This window comes from Canis aureus, chromosome 1, assembly GCF_053574225.1.
Source record: "Canis aureus isolate CA01 chromosome 1, VMU_Caureus_v.1.0, whole genome shotgun sequence".
NCBI lineage: Eukaryota > Metazoa > Chordata > Mammalia > Carnivora > Canidae > Canis > Canis aureus.
Genome location: NC_135611.1, coordinates 88,757,150 through 88,781,851, shown reverse-complemented (window position 1 = coordinate 88,781,851; position 24,702 = coordinate 88,757,150). Strand labels below are relative to the sequence as shown.

The window sequence follows — 24,702 nt, the reverse complement described above, 5'->3', positions numbered from 1 at the left end:
TAGCCAAGTCTGCCATCATGAGGACAAGCCTGGCAGAATGACAAGAGTCAGAGAGAAAGTCCTGGCAGGTCACAGCACTGTTTCTTGTCTCTGGTAGGCAATATCTACTTCTTTCGATTCAAACTGGTCTATATTGGGCCGTTAAGCTTTGAGGGGAAAGAATCTGAACAAATACACAGCCTACTCTTTCATAACCAAACCTACTGCTTTGGAGATGGTCTGGGTGGACTTAGTTTTGAGAGCTGGTGAGGAGGGCACCCATGGCTGCTCTTCACTTGGTAGAACGAATTATATGTTCTCATCAGCAGTTGCTGCTAGGACTAAACAGGAATGGGAACTGCCAGTGTTTAAAAAAGATTATCTTGGGATCCCCTGGGTGGTGCAGCGGTGTGGCGCTTGCCTTTGGCCCAGGGCGCGATCCTGGAGACCCGGGATCGAATCCCACGTCGGGCTCCCGGTGCATGGAGCCTGCTTCTCCCTCTGCCTGTGTCTCTGCCTCTCTCTCTCTCTGTGACTATCATAAATAAATAAAAATTAAAAAAAAAAAAAGATTATCTTGACCATGCCACAAAAATATGAGTGTCTCCCACAAATGGAGTCTAGACAGCAATTGAGACAAGAAATCAGGCAATTGCAATATGGTGTTGCAAAAACTAGGATGGAAAGTAGAGGGTACTATGAAGCACAAAGCAGGCTCACCTCATCTGGTCTCTGGGGTGGTTCATGGGGATATTGAGGATGACCTTTTGGAGCAAAGGAGCTCTAACCTGTAATCTAGGGATGGGTAAGGATGTCCCAGGGAAATATGTGTGCATGTAAGTTGGGCACCAAAGGGAAGACACGGAGCAGTGTTTTTGGTAGAGGGAACAGCACGTTTGAAAGCCCAAATGTAAAAATGGGTTTGGCACGAAGGATTGATATGTGTCAGGATGCCAGTTTGTCAAATCAGAGCAAGGTACACTGGTAAGCATGCATGAACTTTCCAATGCACCCAACTCACATCTGCTACCAAGGGCAGCTGTTTCCTGGCTCAGAAGAGCTGGGAGAGTGATTTAATATCATAACACCTCATGGAGAGAAACTTTATTGTCTGCTATCCTTCTGGAACTGTTGAAATTGTGGCAAATAGGGACTATGTCCTCTTTCCACCATGAGGAAAGTACAGCTACAGCCCTTTGGTAGAACAAAGAAGTCTGTCTTGAGGCCAGTGGAATTTGGAATCTTCACCATTATTTCAGAAAAATGGAGTACCCAGTCTGCCCAGCTCTGCTCAGGGCTGTTTTCTTTTTTCTAGTCTCACTCTCTTAATTTAAAAAAAAATTCATTCTCTGGAAAGTGAACAGTTTTAATTGAAGCTGCTGCTCCATTTCCTTGACGCAATCCTCATGCCACACTGTACCTCATGAAAGATAAGAGACCATGGAATGCAAGGCTTTAACGTTTAGAATCAATCTCCAGATTTGTCCTAGGTATTTGGGGTCTGCAAGTTTAACCATTCCACACCCCAAGTCATCTGCTTTTCTTGGCTCCTGCTCTCTTGAGGGTCAGCTGAGTAATCCTGGTCATAGAAATGTTTGAACTTCAAAATTGCAGATCTCAGAGACTCCAGCTGATTGCATGGCCCAGCCTTGGGCTGATGAAGGTAACGAACTTGCACTTGACAGACGAATTAACCAAGAGCTAGAGAAGCTTGGAACTGGCTCAAGATCACAGAGTGGAGGAGGGGCTAGAACCCAGGATGTCTGGTTTCTCATGTGGCGCCCTTCCCCTTAGAATGCAGTGGTCTACATCCTTCCTGTGCATATAGGTCACCTGGGCAACCGTGACTGGCTGGGGACCCACAAAGCCGCCCCCCCCCAAACATGTTTACATCTTGGTTTACTTTCAAGCCAAATCCTCTGCCTTCCCCTTCCAACTAATTTGCTACCCACAGTCCCCTTTCACAGAAAAATCAGGTTCCCAGGCCTGTTATCCAGAGGGTGGGATTCCGTGGGCGTTTAGGGAAGCCTGTGAGCTTGCATTTTGACATGCTCCTCCTAACAGTCCCGGTGTCCGTGGACCATGCTTTGCAAAGCTGCCCCAGAGCCACCACAGTAAATGGAGACTTCTAGAGCCCCCCTGTGCCTATTCAGAGAAGCTCTTCTCTTTGTGATATGCACAGTGAGGACCTGCAGATAAGCTGCCAGGGAATGTGCCTCAAGAGTCCTCTGCAGCAGGTCCCACTCCAACAGGGAGTAGCAAACTGGTGGGGGTTTCTGAGGAAAGGGAGGAGGAACCTGGCAGTTGGTGGAAAGGTGTCCAGTGACACCTGAGGGAGAGAGTTTTAACTTCTGAGCAGTCAAGGCTGAAGTGCAGGGAGTAGAAAATGAGATATGGGGAAGGGAATAGGAGGAGGGAGTTTCTCCTTGGAATTTGGCTTTGATCTTAAGGAAAGCTGGCACCTACATTAATGAAATGTCTGGGTCAAATTTTCCACATGTTCCTCTTCACTTTGTTTATTCTCAAAAATGTTTTTCTTGGTAAGGGCTTTATTAAGATAGGATTCACATTTATCTTGATTGAGATCTTCACATTGATATTGATTCACATTTATCTTTACCCATTTAAAGTGTACAAAGCAGAGCTTTTTAGTGTCTTCACAGTGGTGTAAAATCATCACCACCACCGATTTTAGAACATTTTATCACCTCAAAAAGTAACCCCATACCCTTTACCACTCACCCTCCCCCCATTCAGGCCCATACCTCCCCACCCCCAACCGCTAATTTATTTTGTCTGTATGGATCTACCTATTCTGGGGATGGTATATTCATGGAATCATATAATGTGTGGCTTTTTGTGACTGGCTTTCTTTTATTTAGCATAATGTTTTCAGAGTTCTTCATGTTGTAGCAGGTACAATACTTCAATCCTTTTTATTGCCCAAAATATTCCAATATACAGATTACCACTTTTCTTTATCCATTGTTCCACAAGTGATTTGTTTCTACTTTTTGGCACACATGAATCATGCTATTTGTGTAGAAGCTTTTGTTTTCATTTCTATCGAATGTATATGTATAAACAGAATTACTGGGTCAAGTGATAACTCTGTGTTTAACTCTTGGAGGAAATGCCAGACTGTTGTGTCAAAGTCCTCACTTTCGTGTGTTTTCAGCCAACCTGAGACCAATGGCTCTGATTTCATTTATGTACAGCTCAGCTTGATCTGGTGTAACTGAGGACCTATGTAAGTGAGTTTTGGGGGATGAAGAGAATCAAGCTTGGATTACAAACTCCAGCATTCAGATACTGACACGTATATTTGGCATAATCTTAAGGGTTGGGGCAATGTTACTTGGAATCACGTTTGTGATAAGCAGAAAAAGCAGCTCACAGCCATAAATGTGGCCAGTCCCCTCAAAAAGAAAACCTACAGTATGACAACTTGTAACCAGCAGCTTTGGAAAAGGTGTAGTGGCTTGAAACTAGGAATTTTCTTCATTACCTGCAGTATCATCTGTTTCTGTAGGGTACTCCCCTCTTATGGGTGGATAATATGCTCCAAGCCCCCCTCATGGACACTGGAAACCACAGATAATACCAAACCATACCTATGATAAAGTTTTATTTATAAATGAGGTACAGTAAGAGAGTAACATTGATAACTAAAAATAAAACAGAACAATTATACCAATATACTGTAGTAAAAGTTATATGAATTGTGGTCTCTCTCTCAAAAGGTCTTATGTCCTGTATTCACCTTTCTTCTCGTGATGATGTGAGATGATAAAATGCTTCCACAATGAGATGAAGTGAAGGGAATGACGTAGGCATTGGGACCTAGCGTTAGGCGACTACTGACCCTCTGATGATATGTCAGGAGGATCATCTGCTTCGGGACAGCAGTTGACTTCAGGTAACTGAAACCACAGAAACCGAAACTGTGGATAAGGGAGGACTACTGGACAGGGAAAGAGGCTTTAAAAATTTAAGGGTAAAGTACTTAGAAATACTTTCAAGTATCGAAGTAGAAAATACAGAGTGGTATGCAAAGTGCAACTGTGTGAATTTTCTCAAAATGAACCTCACCCATGCAATGAGCACCTGCAGTGAGAAACAGATGGTTATCAGCTCCCTGGAACTCTTCCCTTTTCAGTCATTAACCATCCAAGGGGACGGAGCATATCTAACTTCTAGCACCAACATTCCCAGACACAATGCATTTTGATAGTACATTTCAGGTGTCAAGGATTGACCACTGGAATAGATTCGTTAAGCTGAAAGAATTTCTCAAGACTTAGACTTTTTATATTGTGTGTTAGAATCCTGAAAATTAAACACCTTTTGGTTTACATATAAAATAAAAGGTATAAACTCAACATACAAGAAGCTTTTAACATCACCTGCAACTTAAGAACATGTGCTGTACGATGTTTTTAAAGTGCATGAAACAACATTCTTCAGGCATTGATTCTAAAATATAGCCCCCTGTTTCTCTGGAGTTTGAAGTTTACTTCCAACAGGACTTTGTAAAAGAGGTCCCCGGGACTATTAATCACAGATGCTTTAATAATTCAAACACCGTATATGTAAACACACATGCCCATCGGCAATGGATCCCATCGTGGGCTGGAGTAAGTACCGACCAAAATAAACACAGCTTTTGCAAGCAAAGCATAAAGACAGATACAGATTTCCCTGGGTTTATTGTGCAGTAGGTTGGTTCCCTCTTACTGATTCAATGAACTGCCTAATATAATACCGAGACTGACTCACTGCAAAGCGACCCCTGCTCTGGTTGTGAACCTGGAGGGGGGGGAGCCCTATTATAATGGTTTCATGTATAAGAACACTCTCAAGGGGCATCTGGGTGGCGCAGTGGTTGAGCACCTGGCTTTGGCTCAGGTTGGGGTCCTGGGATCAAGTCCCACATCGGGGCTCCCTGCAGGGAGCCTGCTTCTCCCTCTGCCTGTGTCCCTGCCTCTCTCTCTCATGAATAAATAAATAAAATCATTAAAAAGAGAGAGAATACTTTCAATACATAAGAATCTTTGGAGGGAAGGGCATATACTCTTAGAGAAATCTTTTTTGCAAAGGCAAGTCTTTTTTTTTTTTAAGCCCTAAATATGCCTTATAAATCACCAAAAACGGATGAGGATTGATGAAGCTATTTCTTCCGAAGTTTGGGGATTCTGCGTTCCATGAGGCGAGGTGAGGCGGACCCGTGCTACCTTGGCCTCGCGCTCCGGGCCGCCCCCCGCTTCTGTCCTTCTGGATGCCGGACGCGTCCAGGTGAGCTGGAGCTCGCGCTGGCCCCTACCGTCGCTAGCGGGGAAGCAGCCCGGCCGCCCCCCCCCCCCCCCCCCCCCCCCCCGGAAGCCCCGGCCAGCGGCGACTCGCTCTGCGTCGTCCTTCCCCGAAGCGGAGGCTTAGACTTCTCCCACCAAGTCACCATAGCCCCTCCCCCGGCCATGCCTCCCTCCCGGGGCGGGGGGGCGGGGGTGCAGGAGAAACTTTAAAGCCGGGCTCCCCCGCGTTACCGTAGCCGGGGCTCGGGCGGCGGCTGGACTCCGAGCTCGGCGCGCGGGGCCACCTCCCGGCTGCCGGCCGCGGCCCCCTCCTCGCGCCCGGGACCTGCCCGCCGGGTCGCAGCCGCGCCTCCCCGGGACCCCCGGGCGCAGGCGCAGGCGCGCGCGGCCGGCCGCGGAGGCGGACCCCCGGGGGCAGGTGGGCGCGGCCGGCGGGACCGGGGCGGCGGCGGCGGCGGCGGCGGCGGCGAGTGGTTGGGCCGGGCTCGCTTCCTCCCCTCCCCCTGGGCCTCGGGGTCCGCCCGCGGTGCCCAGTGCGCGGCGCCCGCGGCCCCGCGGCGCGTCCCCTGCCGCCGCCGCCGCCCGTCCATGTCCCTGCCCGTGGTGCTCCCGGGCTCCTGCTGCCCCGTGGCCGGCCTCTCGGGCGGGCCGCAGGCCGGGGGCCCGGGCGCCGCCGCCGCCGCCGCCGCCGCGCAGGAGCCGCCGCTGCCCCCGCTGCGGCCGCGCTGGCCCCGGGCCGCCCTGCAGCCCCCCGCGCGGCCCCGCTGCGCCGCCGCTGCCCCCGCCCCCGCCCCCGGGGTGCTGGCCCCGCCGCCCGCGCTCTCCTCCCGCCGGGCCGCCGCCGCCGCCGCCGCCGCCCCGGGCTCCGCGCTGCTGCCCGCTCGCCCGCTGCTGTCGCTCGGGCTGCTGCAGCTGATCCTGGGCTGCTGCATGGTGGCGCTGAGCTTCGGGGCGCTGTCGCTGAGCAGCTCCCCGCAGGTGAAGAACTCGTGCCCCTTCTGGGCCGGCTCGTCGGTGAGTGAGTCGGGGAGCGCCGCGCCCGCGCGCCCGGACGGGGCCCGGTGGGGGTGGGGGTGGGGGAGACCCGGGGCCTCTGGCGGGCGCCGCCGCGGCGGGGGCCCCTACCCCGCACGCGCCCAGCCCCCCGGTTCCCGGCCCGGGGCTGCCGTGGGGAGCGCAGCCTCTTAAAACAGTCCAAGTTTTTGGAGACGTTGAAGCCGCACCAAAAAGAAGAAGAAGGAAAAAAAAGGCCCAAAGAGAGAGTAGTTTAGGGGCGAACTGGGTTGTACCTGGACACTGTCTGTTCCTTGCAGGCTAAAGGGTTTTGTTGTTCCTGTCGAGTCCATAGGATAAACTAGATTTCCGGCTCTGGGAGATTGGACGAATGGGGGTGGATGGATGGATGGTAGGAAAGTAGGAGGAAAAAACGATTCCCCTTGGGGCCGCTTAGCATTTACTTCTGCGAAAACGTCTGGGCGGGGAGGGCAGTCATTTGACCCGTTTTGTCTCAGGAGGTAGTCACAGTGCCTGGCACATAGTAGGTGTATTTGCCCGGTGACTGAAGTGACAGCTTGACTGGGGCACGCCATTTATTTTATTCCAATTTAAGGCACACGGAAATGTGAAATGTATCGGGTAGGATGGCTTCACTCTGGGGACAAGTTCAGGAGATAATGGCAGGGTGTGTGCAAACACACTTGTACCTGGTCATTAAGGGAGGGCCCTAAACTCCCACTTGATTATTGGAGCCAGGCAGGCTGCTGTGCAGATTTTAATTATCAAGAACCCAAAGTGTCATTATGCATGAGCTCTCCAAAGCCTCAGGAGCAGGGGACAGGTAACCAGAGATGTCTGGCCTTGCTTCCCTCCCCTCCCCCTGGACTCCAGGTGGCTACTCATCCCTGCCTCCTAAAATGTCAGAGCTTCTAAGGCACCCAACCTCTTGAGGTTTGCTGGGGGTTGAGAGACTGGGAAATATAGGTCTTTGTGGAACGATTGTGGAAGATGGGTATTTGAGAGTAACCAACCTTTTTTATGAAGTAACTAAATCTGAAAGTCTGGCGGTGCCAATAGTTGAAGATCTGTAATGAATGCATGTGCCCAATAAACATAAAATTGTCCTTTTGCAGGTCCATGCATACCCAGATTCAAGACCAGATTTTAAGAATATAGGGGCAACTCAGGGATCCCTGGGTGGCTCAGCAGTTTAGCCCCTGCCTTTGGCCCAGGGAGTGATCCTCGAGTCCCGGGATGGAGTCCCGTGTCGGGTTCCCAGCATGGAGCCTGCTTCTGCCTCTCTCTCTCTCTCTCTCTCTCTCTCTCATGAATAAATGAATTTAAAAAATAATTTAAAAAAATGAGAATATAGGGTTAACTAACTGAACCCAAAGTAATTGTTTGAATAAGAACATCGAGAACATTAGGTGCAGTGAGCCCAGCCTGGTGTTTTATACTTAAACAGAGGCCAATTTGCTTTCCTTTTGAAATCCTCTGACCTGGATGGTCTTACTGTGGAATAGCCCATGCTGTGATAACTGGAGTCCACACTCTGTACATCATGTAAGAGGAATCCCACCCTCCTGGCCCTGGTACCGGGCTCTTCCCAGGGCCTCCTGGAGTCTTTTTTTTAAACAGGGTAGGGTTTAGATTCATTATGCTCCCTAGTCCACTCGTCAGACCAAATTCAGCCAAATGGTGGGTGCATTTCATTTCTCTAAATACCGTGGGTCGGACGTGAGTCTTGGATACATTTGTAGGGATTTCCTCTTTATAAAATCATAATCTCTCGTCCTCTCAAAGATTGCTAGTTTAGGATTATTTAAAATTATTTTTTTCTCTTCTGAAATCAAAACCTCAAATCAGTGTATGACTGAATTATTTCAGAGGCAAATACACTTAGATGTCAGTCAATAAAGAGTTGGATTTGGTGAAATATATATATGTATACACACACACACACACACACACACACACACACATTCTTACATACAGCCATCAGTCAGAAGATGAAGACTGTTCCTGGACCTGCTGGCTGGGCGTGGCCTTGTATTCTAGGATCCAGCAAAACAGAGCAGGGAAACAATCGGTGACTTGGAACTAAATTCTCTTCTGCTGGATTGTTTTCTACAGCTCACCCTTCACCTCTATATGCAAAGCTGCAGTGGTTCATTATGCTTATTTTTTGTGGCTTGTTTCTGAGTTTGACCACAGAATTCACAAAGTGGCAGTAGAACCAACAGAAACTGCGTGCCCAGAATGACTGGATAGTATTTGAGGATGGCGTTAGGCACCGTGGCCATTGTGTTTTGGGAAAACAGTTTCACCAGTACCATATACCTTGTGATTTTTTTTTTTTTTTAAGATTTTGCTTATTTATTCATGAGGGACACACACAGAGAGGCAGAGACACAGGCAAAGAGAGAAGCAGGCTCCCTGAGGGGAGCCTGGTGCGGGACTGGATCCCGGGACCCCAGGATCATGCCCTGAGCAGAAGGCAGATGCTCAACTGCTGAGCCACCCAGGTGCCCCTACCTTTTGAATTTATGTACCCAAGAAAGGCTTTTTATTTTTTGTTATTTTTTTTAAACTGTGCATTATGGGGAATTTTAAATTGACTCAAACATTGTACAGTGAAGCCTCCTATACCTTTCACCCTGCTCCAACAATTGTTTCATCTGTGCCTCTTCCTGGCTTTGCTGCTGGCTCTGTGTGTTCTGATAGTATCAGGAGGATGAGTGTTTCAAGCTGGGTAGGAATGAGCTCCATCATGCTCCCTGGGCCATTTGTCAGATTAACTTCCCACATAATTTTGAAGCGAATCTCAGACATCACACCATTTCATCTGTAAATAGTTCAATATGTGTATCATTTTTCAAAAGAAAATCTAAACAGGAAGAAAATATAAACAGAAGCGAAAGACAGCATAAAAATGACCAGGCAGTCTTAAGAAACTACCCCCACCTCCACTTGGAACATGTTACTATGAAAATTTTAAATCTCAGCAAATGTAGAAAGAATAGTATAGTGAACCCCTGTTTACCCATCATCCAGCTTCAGTAGTTAATCAACACACGGCCACTTCTCACCCACACCCACTCCCCCTACTGGATTATTTCAAGGCAACTCCCTTGTATCATAATTTCAGCCATTAAATATTTCAGTATGGATGTCTAAAAGAAAGGGGCTTAATAGCACATTATAATGTACTAATATAAAGGTAGCTAAATTAAGGTTTTTATGAAAAAAGCTTAAAAATTATGACTTGAGGACAGCAGTTTTTTTTTTTTTTAAATAACAGCCTTATGTGTGGGAAATATCAGAATGGGAGACAGAACATAAAGACTCCTAACTCTGGGAAACAAACTAGGGGTGGTGGAAGGGGAGGAGGGCGGGGGGTGGGGGTGAGTGGGTGATGGGCACTGAGGGGGACACTTGACAGGATGAGCACTAGGTGTTATTCTGTGTGTTGGTAAATTGAACACCAATAAAAAATTACTTTATTAAAAAATAAAATAACACCTTTATTGAGATATAATTCGTATTCCATACAATTCAACTATTTAAGGCATGCAATTCAATGATTTTTGATGAATTCAGGAAGATGTGCTCCCATTGCCACAGCCAATCTTAGAAAACCGTCCTCACCCCCAAAAGAAACCCTGTACACATTAGCAGTCACCCCCCATTTCTCCCTTGACCCCATTTCTCCCTAGGCAACCACTGATTAATTTACTTTCTGGATCTATGGATTATACTAGACATTTCATATAGATGGAATCATACAATATGTGGTCCTTTGTAACTGGCACCTTTCACTTAGCATAATGTTTGCAGGGTTCATTCAGATTATGGCACGTGATTATGGCATACTTCATTTCTGTTCATTGCCGAATGAGATGCCACTGTATGGACCTATAATGTTTTACTTATCACTCAGAAGTTTTGTTGGCATATGAAACTATGTAGTTTGGGTGGCAGTGCCAGTTTGTCTAAGGTTACTTGGGATCCATGTAGGAACACAGTGTAAAGATACCTTCATTTCCAAGCTTTGAAATGACCATTACTTGCCAGAGTCTGCTCTAGCCATTAAATTGGCAAATCTTCTTTCAGTTTCAAAACAGATTTTGCTTTTATATTTGGTACAAAATTAAATTCAAGGGACAGATATATTCACTAAAAGGACTATTTTATTAACATAGTATAAGTCAAGAATATTTCTTCATATATATCTCTGTATGCATTCTTGCCTTGAGCCTGAGATTTGGAAGTTTCCTTCACTTTTCTGGATCTTGAAGATATTTTTATCTATTTTACTATATATTTACTATATACTATATATAAAAGATCACTTTTCTGGATCTTGAAGATATTTTTATCTATTTTACTATATATTTTACTATATATTTACTCCAAGTCCTATAAAGCGTCTTTGTCCATACTTTACATTCATACTGTCAGCAGTTTGAGGGGACTGTTTTTAACTTACTCGCTGTTTTTAAGCATTCTGGGATCATTTATTTTCTTCCTGGTATTGTTTAATGACTCCATCTACTGTTATTCCCAAAGGGCACGAAGCCAGGAGATTAGCCACTTTTATTTTTTTATTTTTTTAAAATTTATTTATTTATTTTTTTTTGTGATAGTCACAGAGAGAGAGAGAATGAGGCAGAGACACAGGCAGAGGGAGAAGCAGGCTCCATGCACCGGGAGCCCGACGTGGGATTCGATCCCGGGTCTCCAGGATCGCGCCCTGGGCCAAAGGCAGGCGCCAAACCGCTGCGCCACCCAGGGATCCCGATTAGCCACTTTTAAAAGCATCCTGAAGTTTGACTCCGGGTGGGTAGCAGAAGGAGAATCTCCAGGACCATGTTCAGTTCATTCTGTCCTGGCTTTTGATTTGGGGCATATTTAGTTACTACCACACTGGATTAGTGTGGATTAGTCAATGAGTAGTGTCTCCTCCTTCAAAAACCAAAATTCCTTATTCTGATGACATATCTGATCCTTGGAAGATATTTCCGGCAAAAGGTAGAGAGAATTGATTATTATTATTATTTGCTCTTCTCTCGGAGTCTTAATATCCTTAATATTATCTGCATACATCTCTACTTTGAGTCACTGTCCTAAACTCAGGGTTTCCCCCTCCCTTGAGTCTGTAATTCAAGATTCCAGTTGCTTATAAAGCAACAGACACTGGTGAACCTCAAGGTAAGCATGTTTTTAAAAATTGCAGTGATGAGGGATCCCTGGCTGGCGCAGCAGTTTGGCGCCTGCCTTTGGCCCAGGGCGCGATTCTGGAGACCCGGGATCGAATCCCACATCGGGCTCCTGGTGCATGGAGCCTGCTTCTCCCTCTGCCTGTGTCTCTGCCTCTCTCTCTCTCTCTGTGACTATCATAAATACATAAAAAAAAAATAAAAAATAAAAAATTGCAGTGATGAAACCTGAAAAAGAATGAATGTTTGAAGGAGAAACTAACTCAAAAATTCTGAAGTCTCTACCAGTTAAACAGCAGTATATATATTTTTCCTATCATAATCGTCAAATACTACTTTAATATTTTTGGGCCATTTTAAATATAATTTTTGTGATAGATTTTATTGATTCTCTTGGGTCCTTTATTTTATATGGCAGCAGAGTGGCATTGATAAACTCTTGAGTAAGTCATTGAGCCTCTTAGCCTCAGTTACCAGTCTGTAAAATGGGTGTGATAATTCTTGCCTCAGAACTAATTTTGTGAGGAGTACTTAGAGAATATATAGGAGAACTTGCTGCTGGGCCCAAGTATCAGGCCTGGCACATAGTAGAACCTCTATCAGTGTTTTTAAACATCAAGGCAATATTTGATCCAAGTAAAGCGAAAAGGCCAGTTTTCTCTGGGACATTCTAGTAACCATCATGTATACATTAGAAATATCCAGGTGCCCATTTCCTCAGTTTTTTTTTTTAATGTAAAACATGCTGGACAGATAGGGAAAAATGATACACACCAACACATACATACACATACACACACACCCTTTATTTTTTTAATTGCCAATGTAAAACCTACAGGGCGAGATAGGTTGTTGAGAGGTTTGATTATTGTGTGCTTAATTCATAAGGTAAACATGGGATATTTATAGTTTGGCTCTTTTTATCTCTATGTTTAGATATAGCAACTTTTGGCAAACAATCCAGAACATTTTTGCCCTAAGGCATGTTCATGGGTAGCAAAGGAAAAATAGGGCAGTAAAATAATGAGATTTTGATCTTTATGATTTGATTTTTAAGTTGGGAAATGAAGGCACATTAACCATATATGGTGGGTAACAGTGATTCTTGCATGAAGTATCTTGGAATCCTTCTTTGCAGAATCTTTGAAAAAAGAAAAGCCTCTGCTTTTTCCTATAAGCTACAAGGAATGGGTTACAAGTGAGTGAAACCAAAATTATAATAAATCTTATTATAATAATATAAAGGTAATTTAGTGTCAGAAAATACCTGCTTGCTTGTTCACTCATGGCAAGTTTCATCTTGCACTGGGTGGAAAGAATGCTAATGAAGCTGCTTTTTGCTGTTGGTATTCTCTTAGGAAGCACATGAGTGAAAATGCATTTAGGCTGAAATAGTCATCTTTAAGCAGGTTCATCCCCTATTTCTGATCTTCATTCATTCATTTATTCACTAGTCCATTCATTCATTTGTTGACTCTGGCCCTAACTTAGAAAAATCCTGTTGGGATTTAATGTGAGTGTGTGCTGAGTCTATAAAATAATTCAAATGGAAATTTATTTATTATCTTTGAGTATTTTGCTTTATAATCCATGAATATGGTATATGTTGAATTGAGTCTTTATTTAATATTGCTTAATAAGGTTTATATTTAATAAGATATATATTTTAATAAGGTTAATAAGGTTTATATTTCTTCCTACTGGGTCTTAAGTATCTTTGTGGTCATAGGTATTTCGAGATTATTGATATTTATTATTTGTCAAATACATTTTGTACATATTTTTAAAATTATGTTTTAAGTTTAGTTTGTCGCTCACATATGCAAAATTCTCCCTCAAAAAATAATAAAGATAGCTTAGTTCATGTCAGAGACCCTTGATTTTAAATGACAATTGTATCTGTCACAATCTATTAAATATATAAATACATATGTATATTTTTCCCTTTTACCTTATCAACCCTACTCCTGGGATTTTACCCAACAGAAATAAAAAGCACTTGTTTTTAGGCATTACGTGGCCTTAAGTGATTATCATAGCATTGATTATGAGGGCAAAAACTGGAAATAGAGTATCAATGAATATGGAAATGATTGACTGCATTAGGTAAACCATACAAAGGAATATTATATTAGCCATTAAACAGAAATGAATGAGAGCTACTCCAGTGGACAGACATGAAGAGATTCCCTGGAGGCATTTATTGAGAATGAAAAATAAGAGGAGGACAAATATCTTTTATGACCCATTTTTTATAAAAGTTCACCTCTGTACATGTGTAAATATACACATATACATATTTGTCTAGTAATAAGAATTTAAAGAAAAATATGTACATGTGTAAAATATGTAAGTACACCAAATTGTTAATGTGGGTGAAGGTGGGATGATGTGGCTGGTGGGGGAGGTGGAAAGTATAGCTGAGGTTTCTTGCTATTTTTATGGGCTGGGCTGGACACTCCATTTTATTTTATTTTTATTTATTTATCTTTTAAAGATTTATTTATTTATTCATGAGAGACACCCAGAGAGAGAGGCAGAGACACAGGCAGAGGGAGAAGCAGGCTCCCTGAAGGGACCCCAATGTGGGACTCGATCCCAGGACCCCGGGGTCACGGCCTGAACCAAAGGCAGTTGCTCAACGACTGAGCCTCCCAGGCATCCCTGGACACTTCATTTTAATGATCATATTGTTTTAATGGAAAAAAACTGTGTTCCAAAAAGCTGAACCATAGGGTTTTATATTAAGGGAATCAGGTAGTCTAAATACCAAACACTAACTGATAATTTACATCATATTTATATTTTAGTGAAGTGAGCAGTTTGTGTTTCCCTCAAGGGCAGTCAAATGTCTCAGTATGTTTTTGCAAAAATAGTTTCATTTCCTGAGCTAAGTCCAGTGAGCAGCCGGGTGGGCAGGCAGGGGACACATGCCGATGTGGACACACACATGCACGCACATGTGTGCACACAAAAATTTAACATGCACACACACTTGCAAGCATCTGTGCCCACACACAGCCTGCAGGTGGAACCAGTGCTGGATTTCAGGGAATCCCGAGGAATCACTACCATCACAGCAGGGTACACTTTTGAGTTGGAAGAGGCCCAGAGATGGTTTCCTTCACTTAACCACATTTCTAAGGAAATGAGAATGAGGACCAGAAAAGTGATCTGACTTGGCCAAGGTCGCATAGTTATTTAGAAGCCAGGTGGGGAACGTGGACTCCAAGGTCTCATGGATTTCAAGTCCCAGTTTGTAAAGTAGATGCAGACACATGCAGACACATGTCCTGCGTGTCTCCAGCCAGAAATCATTCAGAATGAAGAAAGAGCCTATTGAATGTAAGATGATTGCAAGGATATAGTGCTGGTGGGCAGGCAGCTGATAGTATGTTTAAACATAAATGGAATACAAGAATCTGTTGCCTATCTGGCCACAAGTGGTTTCCTATCCTTGATAGAAGTGGGTACATTTGTCGTCTCCTGGTTTGACATAGTAAAATGATTTACTCTCAAGCCAGTAAATGGAAAATGGAGAGCATTATAGTAGGCCTGTGAACTTTGATTTGAAGTAACACTAAAATCCCTACTGATTTGTAGTTGATAAGCAGTAATTGTGAGCTGGTACCTTTGAGGGATTTTGGTAAAAAGTGCACATAAAGGAAAACCCTCATGATGGCATTGAGCAGATGCATGCACACTGTTCCACAAAGGTAAACATGCTCCAGTGACATGAGAATGTCCCTGAGCTGAATAATCACTTTGATTGTTCTTTCCTGACTGCTTAGTGAACTGTGTTATCCAGAGGGCTGACATTGATTTACAGTTTATATTTTGGCAAAATGCTGATTCTTCTTTACCAAGGATTTTGGATTGTTATTTATCGAAGTGTCACTTTGCAATATGAGACTTTTATTTTATTTTAAAGATTTTATTTATTTATTTGAGAGAGAGACAGCACAAGCAGGAGGAGGACTAGAGGGAGAGGGAGAAGCAGCTCCCTACAGGGAGCCCCACACAGGGTTCGATCCCAGGATCCTGAGATCATGACCTGAGCGGAAGGCAGGTGCTCAACCCACTGAGCCACCCAGGCACCTCGAGACTTTTCTTACCGTAGTCCTTCCCCTCTTTGTGGAATAAATGCTCAGGAACATTTATCACTTGCCAGTCATGTGACAGGTACCAGGCTGGGAGGCAAGGATTGGGAGACAAAGTAGGAGTTCACAGTTGGTGGGCAAGGCACAGATGCACTTCTCAAAAGTTATTATGACAGAGAGCGTTTTGGGGAGAAGATTGTGTAGAGGGCCTCCAGGAGTGTGGGGTGGTGGGATCAGTGAGGGCTTCTGGGAGGAGGTGACTGCTAGCCAGGATCTTGCAGGAAGCATAGTAGTTCTCAGGCAGCTCTGAGGGGAGCTGGGAGGAGAAGACACTGCAGCAAAGAGCTACAGTGTCTAAAGCCTGGCCAATCTGATGGGGGACAGGTGTGCCTGGGAGGAAGGTGGGTGGTGGAGGGGCAGGGGTGCATAGAAACCAGGCTTGCGAAGTGGGCAGAGTTTGGTCCTGACAGACCTTGTGTACCACTTCCGGGAGTTGACTTGTCCCACAAAGGATGGGTATCCATCTAATGAAGAGAGGGCTGCAGGTACACTGTGTCATGTGAGGCTGATAATGGCAATAGTTTAGGTGCTCTGAGGCAGAGAGCTTGGATGGCAATACTGATTCCTTCACTAACTGGAAGGACAGGCTACTCTGTGTGTGTGGTTTTTTTGTTTTGTTTTGTTTTAAGATTGTATTTATTTGAGAGAGCACAAGCAGGAGGAAGGGCAGAGGGACCCCCCCCACATTGGGCTCCATCCCAGGACCGAGATCACGACCTGAGCCAAAAGCAGATGCTCTATTGACTGAGCTACCCAGGCACCCCTCTTTGTGTGTTCTTAGTTGACCTTAAGAAAAAACATATATAGTCGATATAAAAAGCTTTGGGGGCTTTGGGAGGAAAGAGAGCCCAAAGTGGTCTACCAGGGCTCATGTAATCAGCAGGAATATTAAGTGTTTGAATTAGAAGACTTTGAGGTTTCAGATTTTTTTGAAAAGAAAAAAAAGCTTTAGAGACTAGGATTAGTTTATTGGAATTGGTCACATTTCTAGATTTATGATACTGTTTATCCTTGTAGGTGATACTCTCTGGAATCATAGGATTAACAACTTGGAAGCGGCCTATGATACTCCTGGTATGTACTGATCTCATAAATTGTTACTCTTTCTAAAATGTGCTATGTATGAAGTCTGTTGGATTCAACCACTGAAGAAATGCCAAAGCTTTCCTGTTCGTTAAAAAAAGAAGCTAACAATGATGACTGTTGGAAGGAGATGTTCTCATAATGGTAAAGCGAGATGATAATTTTGTCACTTTTCTGATTCATTTTTTTAAAAGATTATTTATTTATTTGAGAGAGAGCAGATGGAGAAAGAGAGCACACCCATGAGCGGGGGTTGGGGGGCAGAGGGAGAGGGAGAGGCAGATGTCCCCGCTGAGCAGGGAGCCCAACGCTGCAGGGCTCCAGGGCTCCTGGGATTATGACTGAATCAGGCAGATGCTCAACTGACTGAGCCACCCAGGGGGCCCTTCTGATACATTTTAAACTTCTCATGTACCTAGCCGGTTTCTAGTAACAGGGTTAGATTTATTGTAAAGATGTAATTGTAAAAAAATGGTTTGCTATGGACATTTTTAAACATATACTAAAGCAGAGAGAATAACGTAATGAACTCCCTATGCTGATCACTCAGCAACTACCAACTCAGCCAGCCTTGTTCAGCTAGACCTGCACCCATCCCTCTGCTCCCCATATTCTTTTCCCCTGTATATTCTTTTTTGTTTTACAGGGTTTTTTTTTTTTTTTTTTAGATGTTATTTATTTATTCATGAGAGACAGAGAGAGGCAGAGACACAGGCAGAGGGAGAAGCAGGCTCCCTGTGGGGAGCCTGACACGGAACTTGATCCCAGGACCCTGGGATTATGATTTGAGCCCAAGGCAGACGCTCAACTGCTGAGCCACCCCGGCGACCCCCCACCCCGTATATTCTTTTGAAGTAAATCTCAGGTATTAAATCATGAATACATAATTTATTATTATTATTTTTTTGCTTTGGTTGGACATCTCAGTTTCATGGCTTAGACTTCTTATATTCTCTATCACACATATATTTTTATGGTAATAAAGACATACATTGGTAACTTTATCCTTTTTTTTTAGTTATTGTGGTAAAATTCACATAATATAAACTTAACCCATTTTAAAGTTCACGATTCAGTGGCATTTGGTACATTCCCAGTGTTTGTTTTTTGTTTTTATTTGCTATGTCCTTTGGGTTCAGGGAATACTATAAAAAATAGACCAATAGAGTTGCCAACTTTTAAAGTTGAAGTAGAAGTTCTGACAAATACGATTTGAAATACATATAAGGAAAATTTTTTTTCCATATCACGTCCCTTGATTTTTCTCCCATCCATTTTGAAATAGGGTTAAATAATCTTCTAAAATGGTTTTGTGTATATACTTAACAGTTCATCTCAAGCAGACCACTGTTTGCTGGGTGGTGGGTGATAAATACAAAACTAGCTAAATTCTTAAATGCAGGGAGAAGAAACCCACTGTAGAATACAGTCAGAGTAATGGAGCCTAGTACTGAGTTGATGGTCTTGAAAAACTAAAGAGTTTTCAGGCCCACAAGACAATTTAGGCAACATTTTAGAAATCCACCAGTTATAGCATTTAGTGAAATGCTGTTAATATTTCTGGAAGGAGTAAATTAGGTGCAGCATTTTAATCTACAAGATAGCAGAGTAGGAGAAAATGAGACTTCGGATGACTTTTATGACATATGAGTGGCTGAGGTCTGTTTTGCAACAACTCTCTAGAAAAATGTTGGTTGGTGTCCAATGTTTATACTAATATTTGGCTATAGGAGTCATTTTTTGCCCTGATTTTTCCATTGGGTCCATATTGAAATGCTCAGTAATACAAATAAATATCAGGCATTTAATTTGAAATTAGAAAATCTCTAAAGCTATTTGTACTTTTAAGATTTCAAATGGTGAGAAGAATGTGAGCGTGTGTTCTAGGTAGATATTAAGAAGGTCGACCTTTTAAGACATTTATTTCTCTAACATTGTTTTCTTTTGGAAAGATGCCTCATAGATGTATTATGTGAGCTCAAACAACTGTAGAAAATGACATTAATAGAGATGTATTTTTATTGCATGCCTTTAGATGTATTTCTCATCTTTGTTGATAAGTATAGGTACAACTTTGTGAAAGTTATAACCAGTTTTTTTTTTTTTTTTTTTTAGTAAAGCGATAGAGGTTTGTTAAGCAAAGATACAGGGAAAGCTCTCAGAAGTAAGAGGTATCCTGACAGGGTTGCTCTAAGTTATAACCAGTTTGTACGTATACCATGTTATGCTCTGCTTTTTCGGTTTCATAGTACATTAATTACGTTCACATCAGTAAATGTTATGCCTCCATGTACAAGGAGTCCACATGCCTGCCTGAATGGCCTTCTGTCATATTTCTGTATCGCCATCAATTATAAGCCTGTTGAATACAGGAACTTCTCTATTTTAACTTATGAATTACGTATTTAGAAGGTCAAGTAGAGATTGTTTTGAAATGTTAATTAACATCAATTTATAAAGAAGATAAAAATCAGTTGATAGGCATTGTACAAGGACAAACTTTCTGGGTATATCAAAAGATCATTTGAGCCTTGGTCAGTATCATAAGTGAAAAATCCTCGGTTCACGTGAACCTCCACAGTATTCTGTTATAACCTGCGCCACATGCCTTTATTATGTTAAAAAATTAAAAAAAAGTCATGTGATGTTATGAAAGAAACTGGATATGTCAGTGAGACACTCCTAGTCTGAGTCCCAGCTCATCCCCTAAAGAGCTGTATATTGTATAAGCCACTTAACTTTCCTGAGTCTAGTTTTCTTTGCTGAACAGAGGGGATAATCTAGTGACATCAAGGGGTGGCTCTTCCACCTCCCCCACCCCGCATCCCCCATAATGGCTGCTTCACCTTCTCTTTGGCTTCCCCCAGGCCTCTTCCTGAGTTTAGGGAATGTGCTGCTGGAGACCACGTTCCATCAGAGAGCCAGTAGGGCCCTGTGCAGGGGGTGGGCAGATGGGGGCTTGGCTGGTCACTCAGTCTTTCTCCCCTTCATATCCTGTACTCTACCCATAGGGGCTCCTTCTGGCTGAAAGACAACCAGGCTGTCTTAACCAACTTGGGACCTTCTTTCCCTAGCTGTGTGCTTGGCTGGCTCCTTTTTTTCTGGGTCTCAGCTTAGCAGTCACTTCCTGAAGGAGGCCTTCCCTAACCACCCCAACAATAGTGGCCCTGTGTCCCTGCCTCTCAACATGTCCCAGCACTGACTTTTGGCTTGACAGTCCATAATTAACCTGTGTGTTGTTCGTTTACTACTTGCTGTCTGTCTCCCTACTGTAGATAGTCGTATGAAGACAGGGGTCTTGTCCAACTTCTTCACCTTGTGTCCCAGGGCCAGTGTGCTATAGATATGTCTGTTGTTGACTGTGAAGTTAATTTGGCAGCCAATAAGAAATTTAGGTCCTGAGTTCCTGACGTTTCTTTTTTGCTTTTGTCTTAAATTTGTCTCTTTTGTTCTTGCCTCTGGAATGTCGTATTCTTCCCCTTTCTACTTAAGGGTGGTCAGGGGGTATATTGATGGTGGAGGTTGGAAGGGGGTGCAGGTTGGTCTTCCCAGAGCCCTTTGAGAAGCAAGCTGTCTTCATTTTGAGTTATTGGATGCACACTTATCGAGAACACTTGAATACTTCCTTTTGAAAGCTGTTTATATTTGTGCTCCTTTTGTGTTTGCTTCAGTGATTACATTAGGTTTTACACTGGTCAAACTCAAGTTTTCATGGAAACTCAAGAGTTGGAAGTGTTCATTTACTGGATCCTCTTCCTTATACCGATAAGATATTCATGTGTCCAAAACAAAAATAATAATCTTGGAACATGGTTTGTAAACATTTATAACTATTTTTGACTACGAGTAGGATCAAGCTGTGTGTGTGCACTTGTGTGTGCACCCTAGATGGAGAATAGAAGTGGTAGATGAACTGGCTATTTTAAAAAAAAGATCTATCATTTTCTCTTCTAACTTCAAGATTATGGAATTTAGGATAAGACTTCATTACCCCAAAAGAGACTGAAAATGGTTTGGTAACATATATAGACATTCCATCCTCTCATCTAACTGTCCAAACAGGCTAGGCTGGCAAGGTGGTTCTGCTCCACAAAGCCATTTAGGGATCTGGGTTCTTTCCATTTTATTGTGCCTTGAAGGGAGAGTCATGGATCACCCAGACACTCTCAAGAGATTGAGGAATTAGCCCACCAGATAGTCAGAGAAACTTGTAGGTGGGTTAGCTGCGAGGTAAATGGTGGCCCTTTCATTTCTGATGACAAGACCAGGAGGGGTCAAAATACCAGTGGGCAGTTTAGGAATCTGTACATTTATAAAATGAACTCTGAAGCTTGAACTTTGTGCATTCTGGTTCTTTCAAGTGTATTTCCTGGCTGTCAAGAATTCGCAATGAGTCTTGGTTTGAGGGTTCAAGACACTTGCATTTTAATGCTGACACATCACCACTGATTATCGGTGACCTTGGGAGCATCTCTTGGTTTCTTTTTTTTTTTTTTAATATTTTATTTATTTATAGACACACAGAGAGAGAGAGAGAGAGAGAGGGGCAGAGACACAGGCAGAGGGAGAAGCAGGCTCCATGTGGGGAGCCCGACGTGGGACTCGATCCTGGGTCTCCAGGATCATACCTTGGGCTGCAGGCGGCGCCAAACCGCTGTGCCACTGAGGCTGCCCCATCTCTTGGTTTCTGCCTCTGTAAAATGATGAACTTATATCAGAGCAATCTTTTAAGAGTCCTTTAGCTCTCATTATGTAGGTTTCCAGAAACCTTATTAGTTACCTGGAGGGTGTTTTAACTTCTAATAGACATTTTCAACAGGCCATTATAAACTCCCTGTATAAATACTATGATTATTTCATTCTTGGTTCTTTAAGGAATAAAAATAGATGACTATTCTCCCTCTTCAGAATAATTAATAATCCTCCATTGCATGTATATGAGTTTATATATGTATATGTATAAGAGTTTATATCTTTAGTTATGTGGCTTATACAGCAGGTACTTTTCCTATTTTATATATAAGGGACCAGTGGCTCAGGAATTAACTAGCTTGTTCAGTTCACAAACGCGTGAACTATTATTAGAAAGAACTGGGGATGTTGACTTCTAGTCCACTGCTCCTTTCTTTATACCACTCCTCCACTAGTCCTCCATTAGCAAATTGTTCAGTACTTCTCTAGGCCCTGCAACTCTGTGTGTGTGTGTGTATGTGTTTGTAATTTAAATTATTTTCTAAAATAAATAAATAAGTAAGTAAGTAAATAAATAAATAAATAAATAATTTTCTTATTTGTGACTGTCCAATTCTTTTTCAAGTTCTCAAGTGACAAGAGATGGAGGAAGTTTATCCTTGATTGAAAAGAGCAAGAGGGATCCCTGGGTGGCGCAGCGGTTTGGCGCCTGCCTTTGGCCCAGGGCGTGATCCTGGAGACTCGGGATCGAATCCCACATCGGGCTCCCGGTGCTTGGAGCCTGCTTCTCCCTCTGCCTGTGTCTCTGCCTCTCTCTCTCTCTCTCCGTGTGACTATCATGAATAAATAAATTTAAAAAAAAAAAAAAAAAAAAAAGAAAAGAGCAAGAGGCAGAATTGAACACGGCACGAGGAGGGTCAGCTTTGAGTCTTAATCCTGCCACTTTCAATCAGTGACTGGCCAAGGAAATTATCTGATCAGTTTCTTCATCTGTACAATGGGCATGCGCCCATTTCTTAGGATTGTAGACAGGGATGCATGTTGAAACTGTAAAGTGTAAAATGGGACCTAAGATTAAGGCAAGCACATTATGAATCATTTGTGTCATCCACTGAGAAAATCTTAAAGGGGAGATTTGGTCTCTCAGTTTGGCGTGTCATCAGGTAACCCATGGCAGCAAAATATGGATTTAGGCATCATGAATGCACCCTGGGCTGGGCTCAGGCTTATCTGTGACCACAGTGGGCTTAGTCTGCTGGCAACAGAGGTTTCATTTCTCTCCTCTGATCATCTGCTCCCCAAAACCGTGTATTGGGTAAGAACCTGGCATCCTCAGGAACTGGAAGTACTCTGGGTGGCCCATCTCTGGGCAGAATCAAGGCCTGAGCAATTTCTTGCTTTGCAAACTGGCTTCAGCCATCTGGGTGTGCTCTCATTAGCATGTTTAGTTTGTCAGCGACAGGTAATTACCAAAGCTTTGAGGTAACCTTCCTGCCAAGTCAATTATTACAATGAAAGTGAGCCTCAGGCCAAATTCTGCTACACATGCAAGCACTTATTAGCCAACAGACAAAACAATTGTTCGTGCACTCTGTTCTGGAAGCTTAAAGGGTAAAGGGCTAAAATTTTTACTAAGCTTTCAGGACAGTGTGAACAATTTTTTACCTCTGGTTTTTGTTGCACCCATTTGTCTTGAAAACCATTGCTGGTTCCTTGAAATCCTGCTGATCACGCGAAGCTAAGTTTATGAGATCTGCTGCAGTAAGGGAGGACACCTCCTTGCCACTAGTTCTCAGAAAGGGTGAATCAAAGAGAGCCTATTTGTAGGGTTTGAGGACCCCTGCTGGGGGATTATAAGGTGGCCTTTGCAAGATAAAGAATTGGTAGGGTTTAGGCAAAGCTTATGACATAATAGTTTTGGATTAGGGGGTGAATGGAGGGGAGGTCCTGGGAGCAAGATTTAATGAGTAAGCTGTTAGTTTTGATAAACTGTTTTAGTTGGTTCACAGTCTTACGTTTGAGGAACAAATAGTTCTTGGGGCAAGTAGCTAGATTATCTTTGCTTGTTCTCAGTATTGTTTAATACAGGGTCAGAAAAGTATGGTCAGCCCCAGAATTGATGAGCATTGGGACAGGAAATTATGTTGGTTTTAGTTCTTACCCCAAATTTCACAGAAAACCCATTTTTAAAATCCTTTATGCAGGATCCCTGGGTGGCGCAGCGGTTTGGCGCCTGCCTTTGGCCCAGGGCGCGATCCTGGAGACCCGGGATCGAATCCCACATCGGGCTCCCGGTGCATGGAGCCTGCTTCTCCCTCTGCCTATGTCTCTGCCTCTCTCTCTCTCTCTCTCTGGGACTATCATAAATAAATAAAAATTAAAAAAAAAATCCTTTATGCAATTAAACAAGCTAAGAGTTTCATCAGTTGGACAACTTATTTCCACAATCACTCTGCTAATTTAACAGAGTTGCTTGGTTGTTGTTGAGAGAAGAAGGCAAAGGAAGCTTCTGGAGTGTGGCTTTTCTCATAAATGCAAATTGACTCTCCTGGAATTTGAATCCCTGACCGTCCTTAGGGTGTTGGGTGGGCCACCTGATAGGTACATAGTATCACACTGTCTGTGCCGAAGTATGTCGAAGTGCATTGTAGACACACTGTGGTGGTAGGTGTCTGGGTTATAGAAGGGAGCCCTCCAACCAGCCCTGAGTCTGGGCCCCATAGCTAGAGGGATCCACTTCTGCTATGCCTATGAGAGAGATGCAGGAGCCATGAGTGATTTGGGGCAAGAAGGGAGACCATTTTGAATTGGCAAGCATCTTAAAATAGATACCTTGTCATATGGAAAGTTATAATATATACGGTGGTTTTTTTTCCTTTTTTTTTTTTTTTAATCTGGGAGATCTATACATATGTGTTTCTAGTCACGTGGAACATTTCTGAAAGGATATACAAGGAACTGTTTACAGTAGGCACTTCTGTTGAGTGCAGTGGGAAGGGAAAGAGGGAGACTTTGATTTCCCATTTTATATCTGGAGAGGATATGCATTGTGTTGTGGGACCAAGAGGCTGTTTGGTTTCCTTGTTTTGTTTGGGTTTGGTGATCAGCCTCTGTATATCAGACCTCTCTTTTGGAGTTTTATTTGCCTTTGTGTGAATCTCGGTTGGAGGCCGGGTCCTGCCTCCCGCACTGGAAGCTTCTGAGACCATATACTGACACTCCTGTATACCAGCAACCAGGATGTGAGCCAGTTGACCTCCA

General features: G+C 43.5%; 1 protein-coding gene across 1 annotated transcript in view; it reads left to right on the top strand.

The window, feature by feature from the left end:
- Positions 1–5,864: 5,864 nt before the first annotated feature.
- ENTREP1 (endosomal transmembrane epsin interactor 1) overlaps positions 5,865–24,702 on the top strand; it is a 63,928-nt gene continuing 45,090 nt past the window's right edge. Inside the window, exons 1-2 of the mRNA XM_077907680.1 lie at positions 5,865–6,305; positions 16,684–16,740. Of these exons, the coding sequence (XP_077763806.1) occupies positions 5,880–6,305; positions 16,684–16,740 (483 nt within the window). The 5' untranslated portion in view covers positions 5,865–5,879. The remainder of the gene's footprint in view (positions 6,306–16,683; positions 16,741–24,702) is intronic.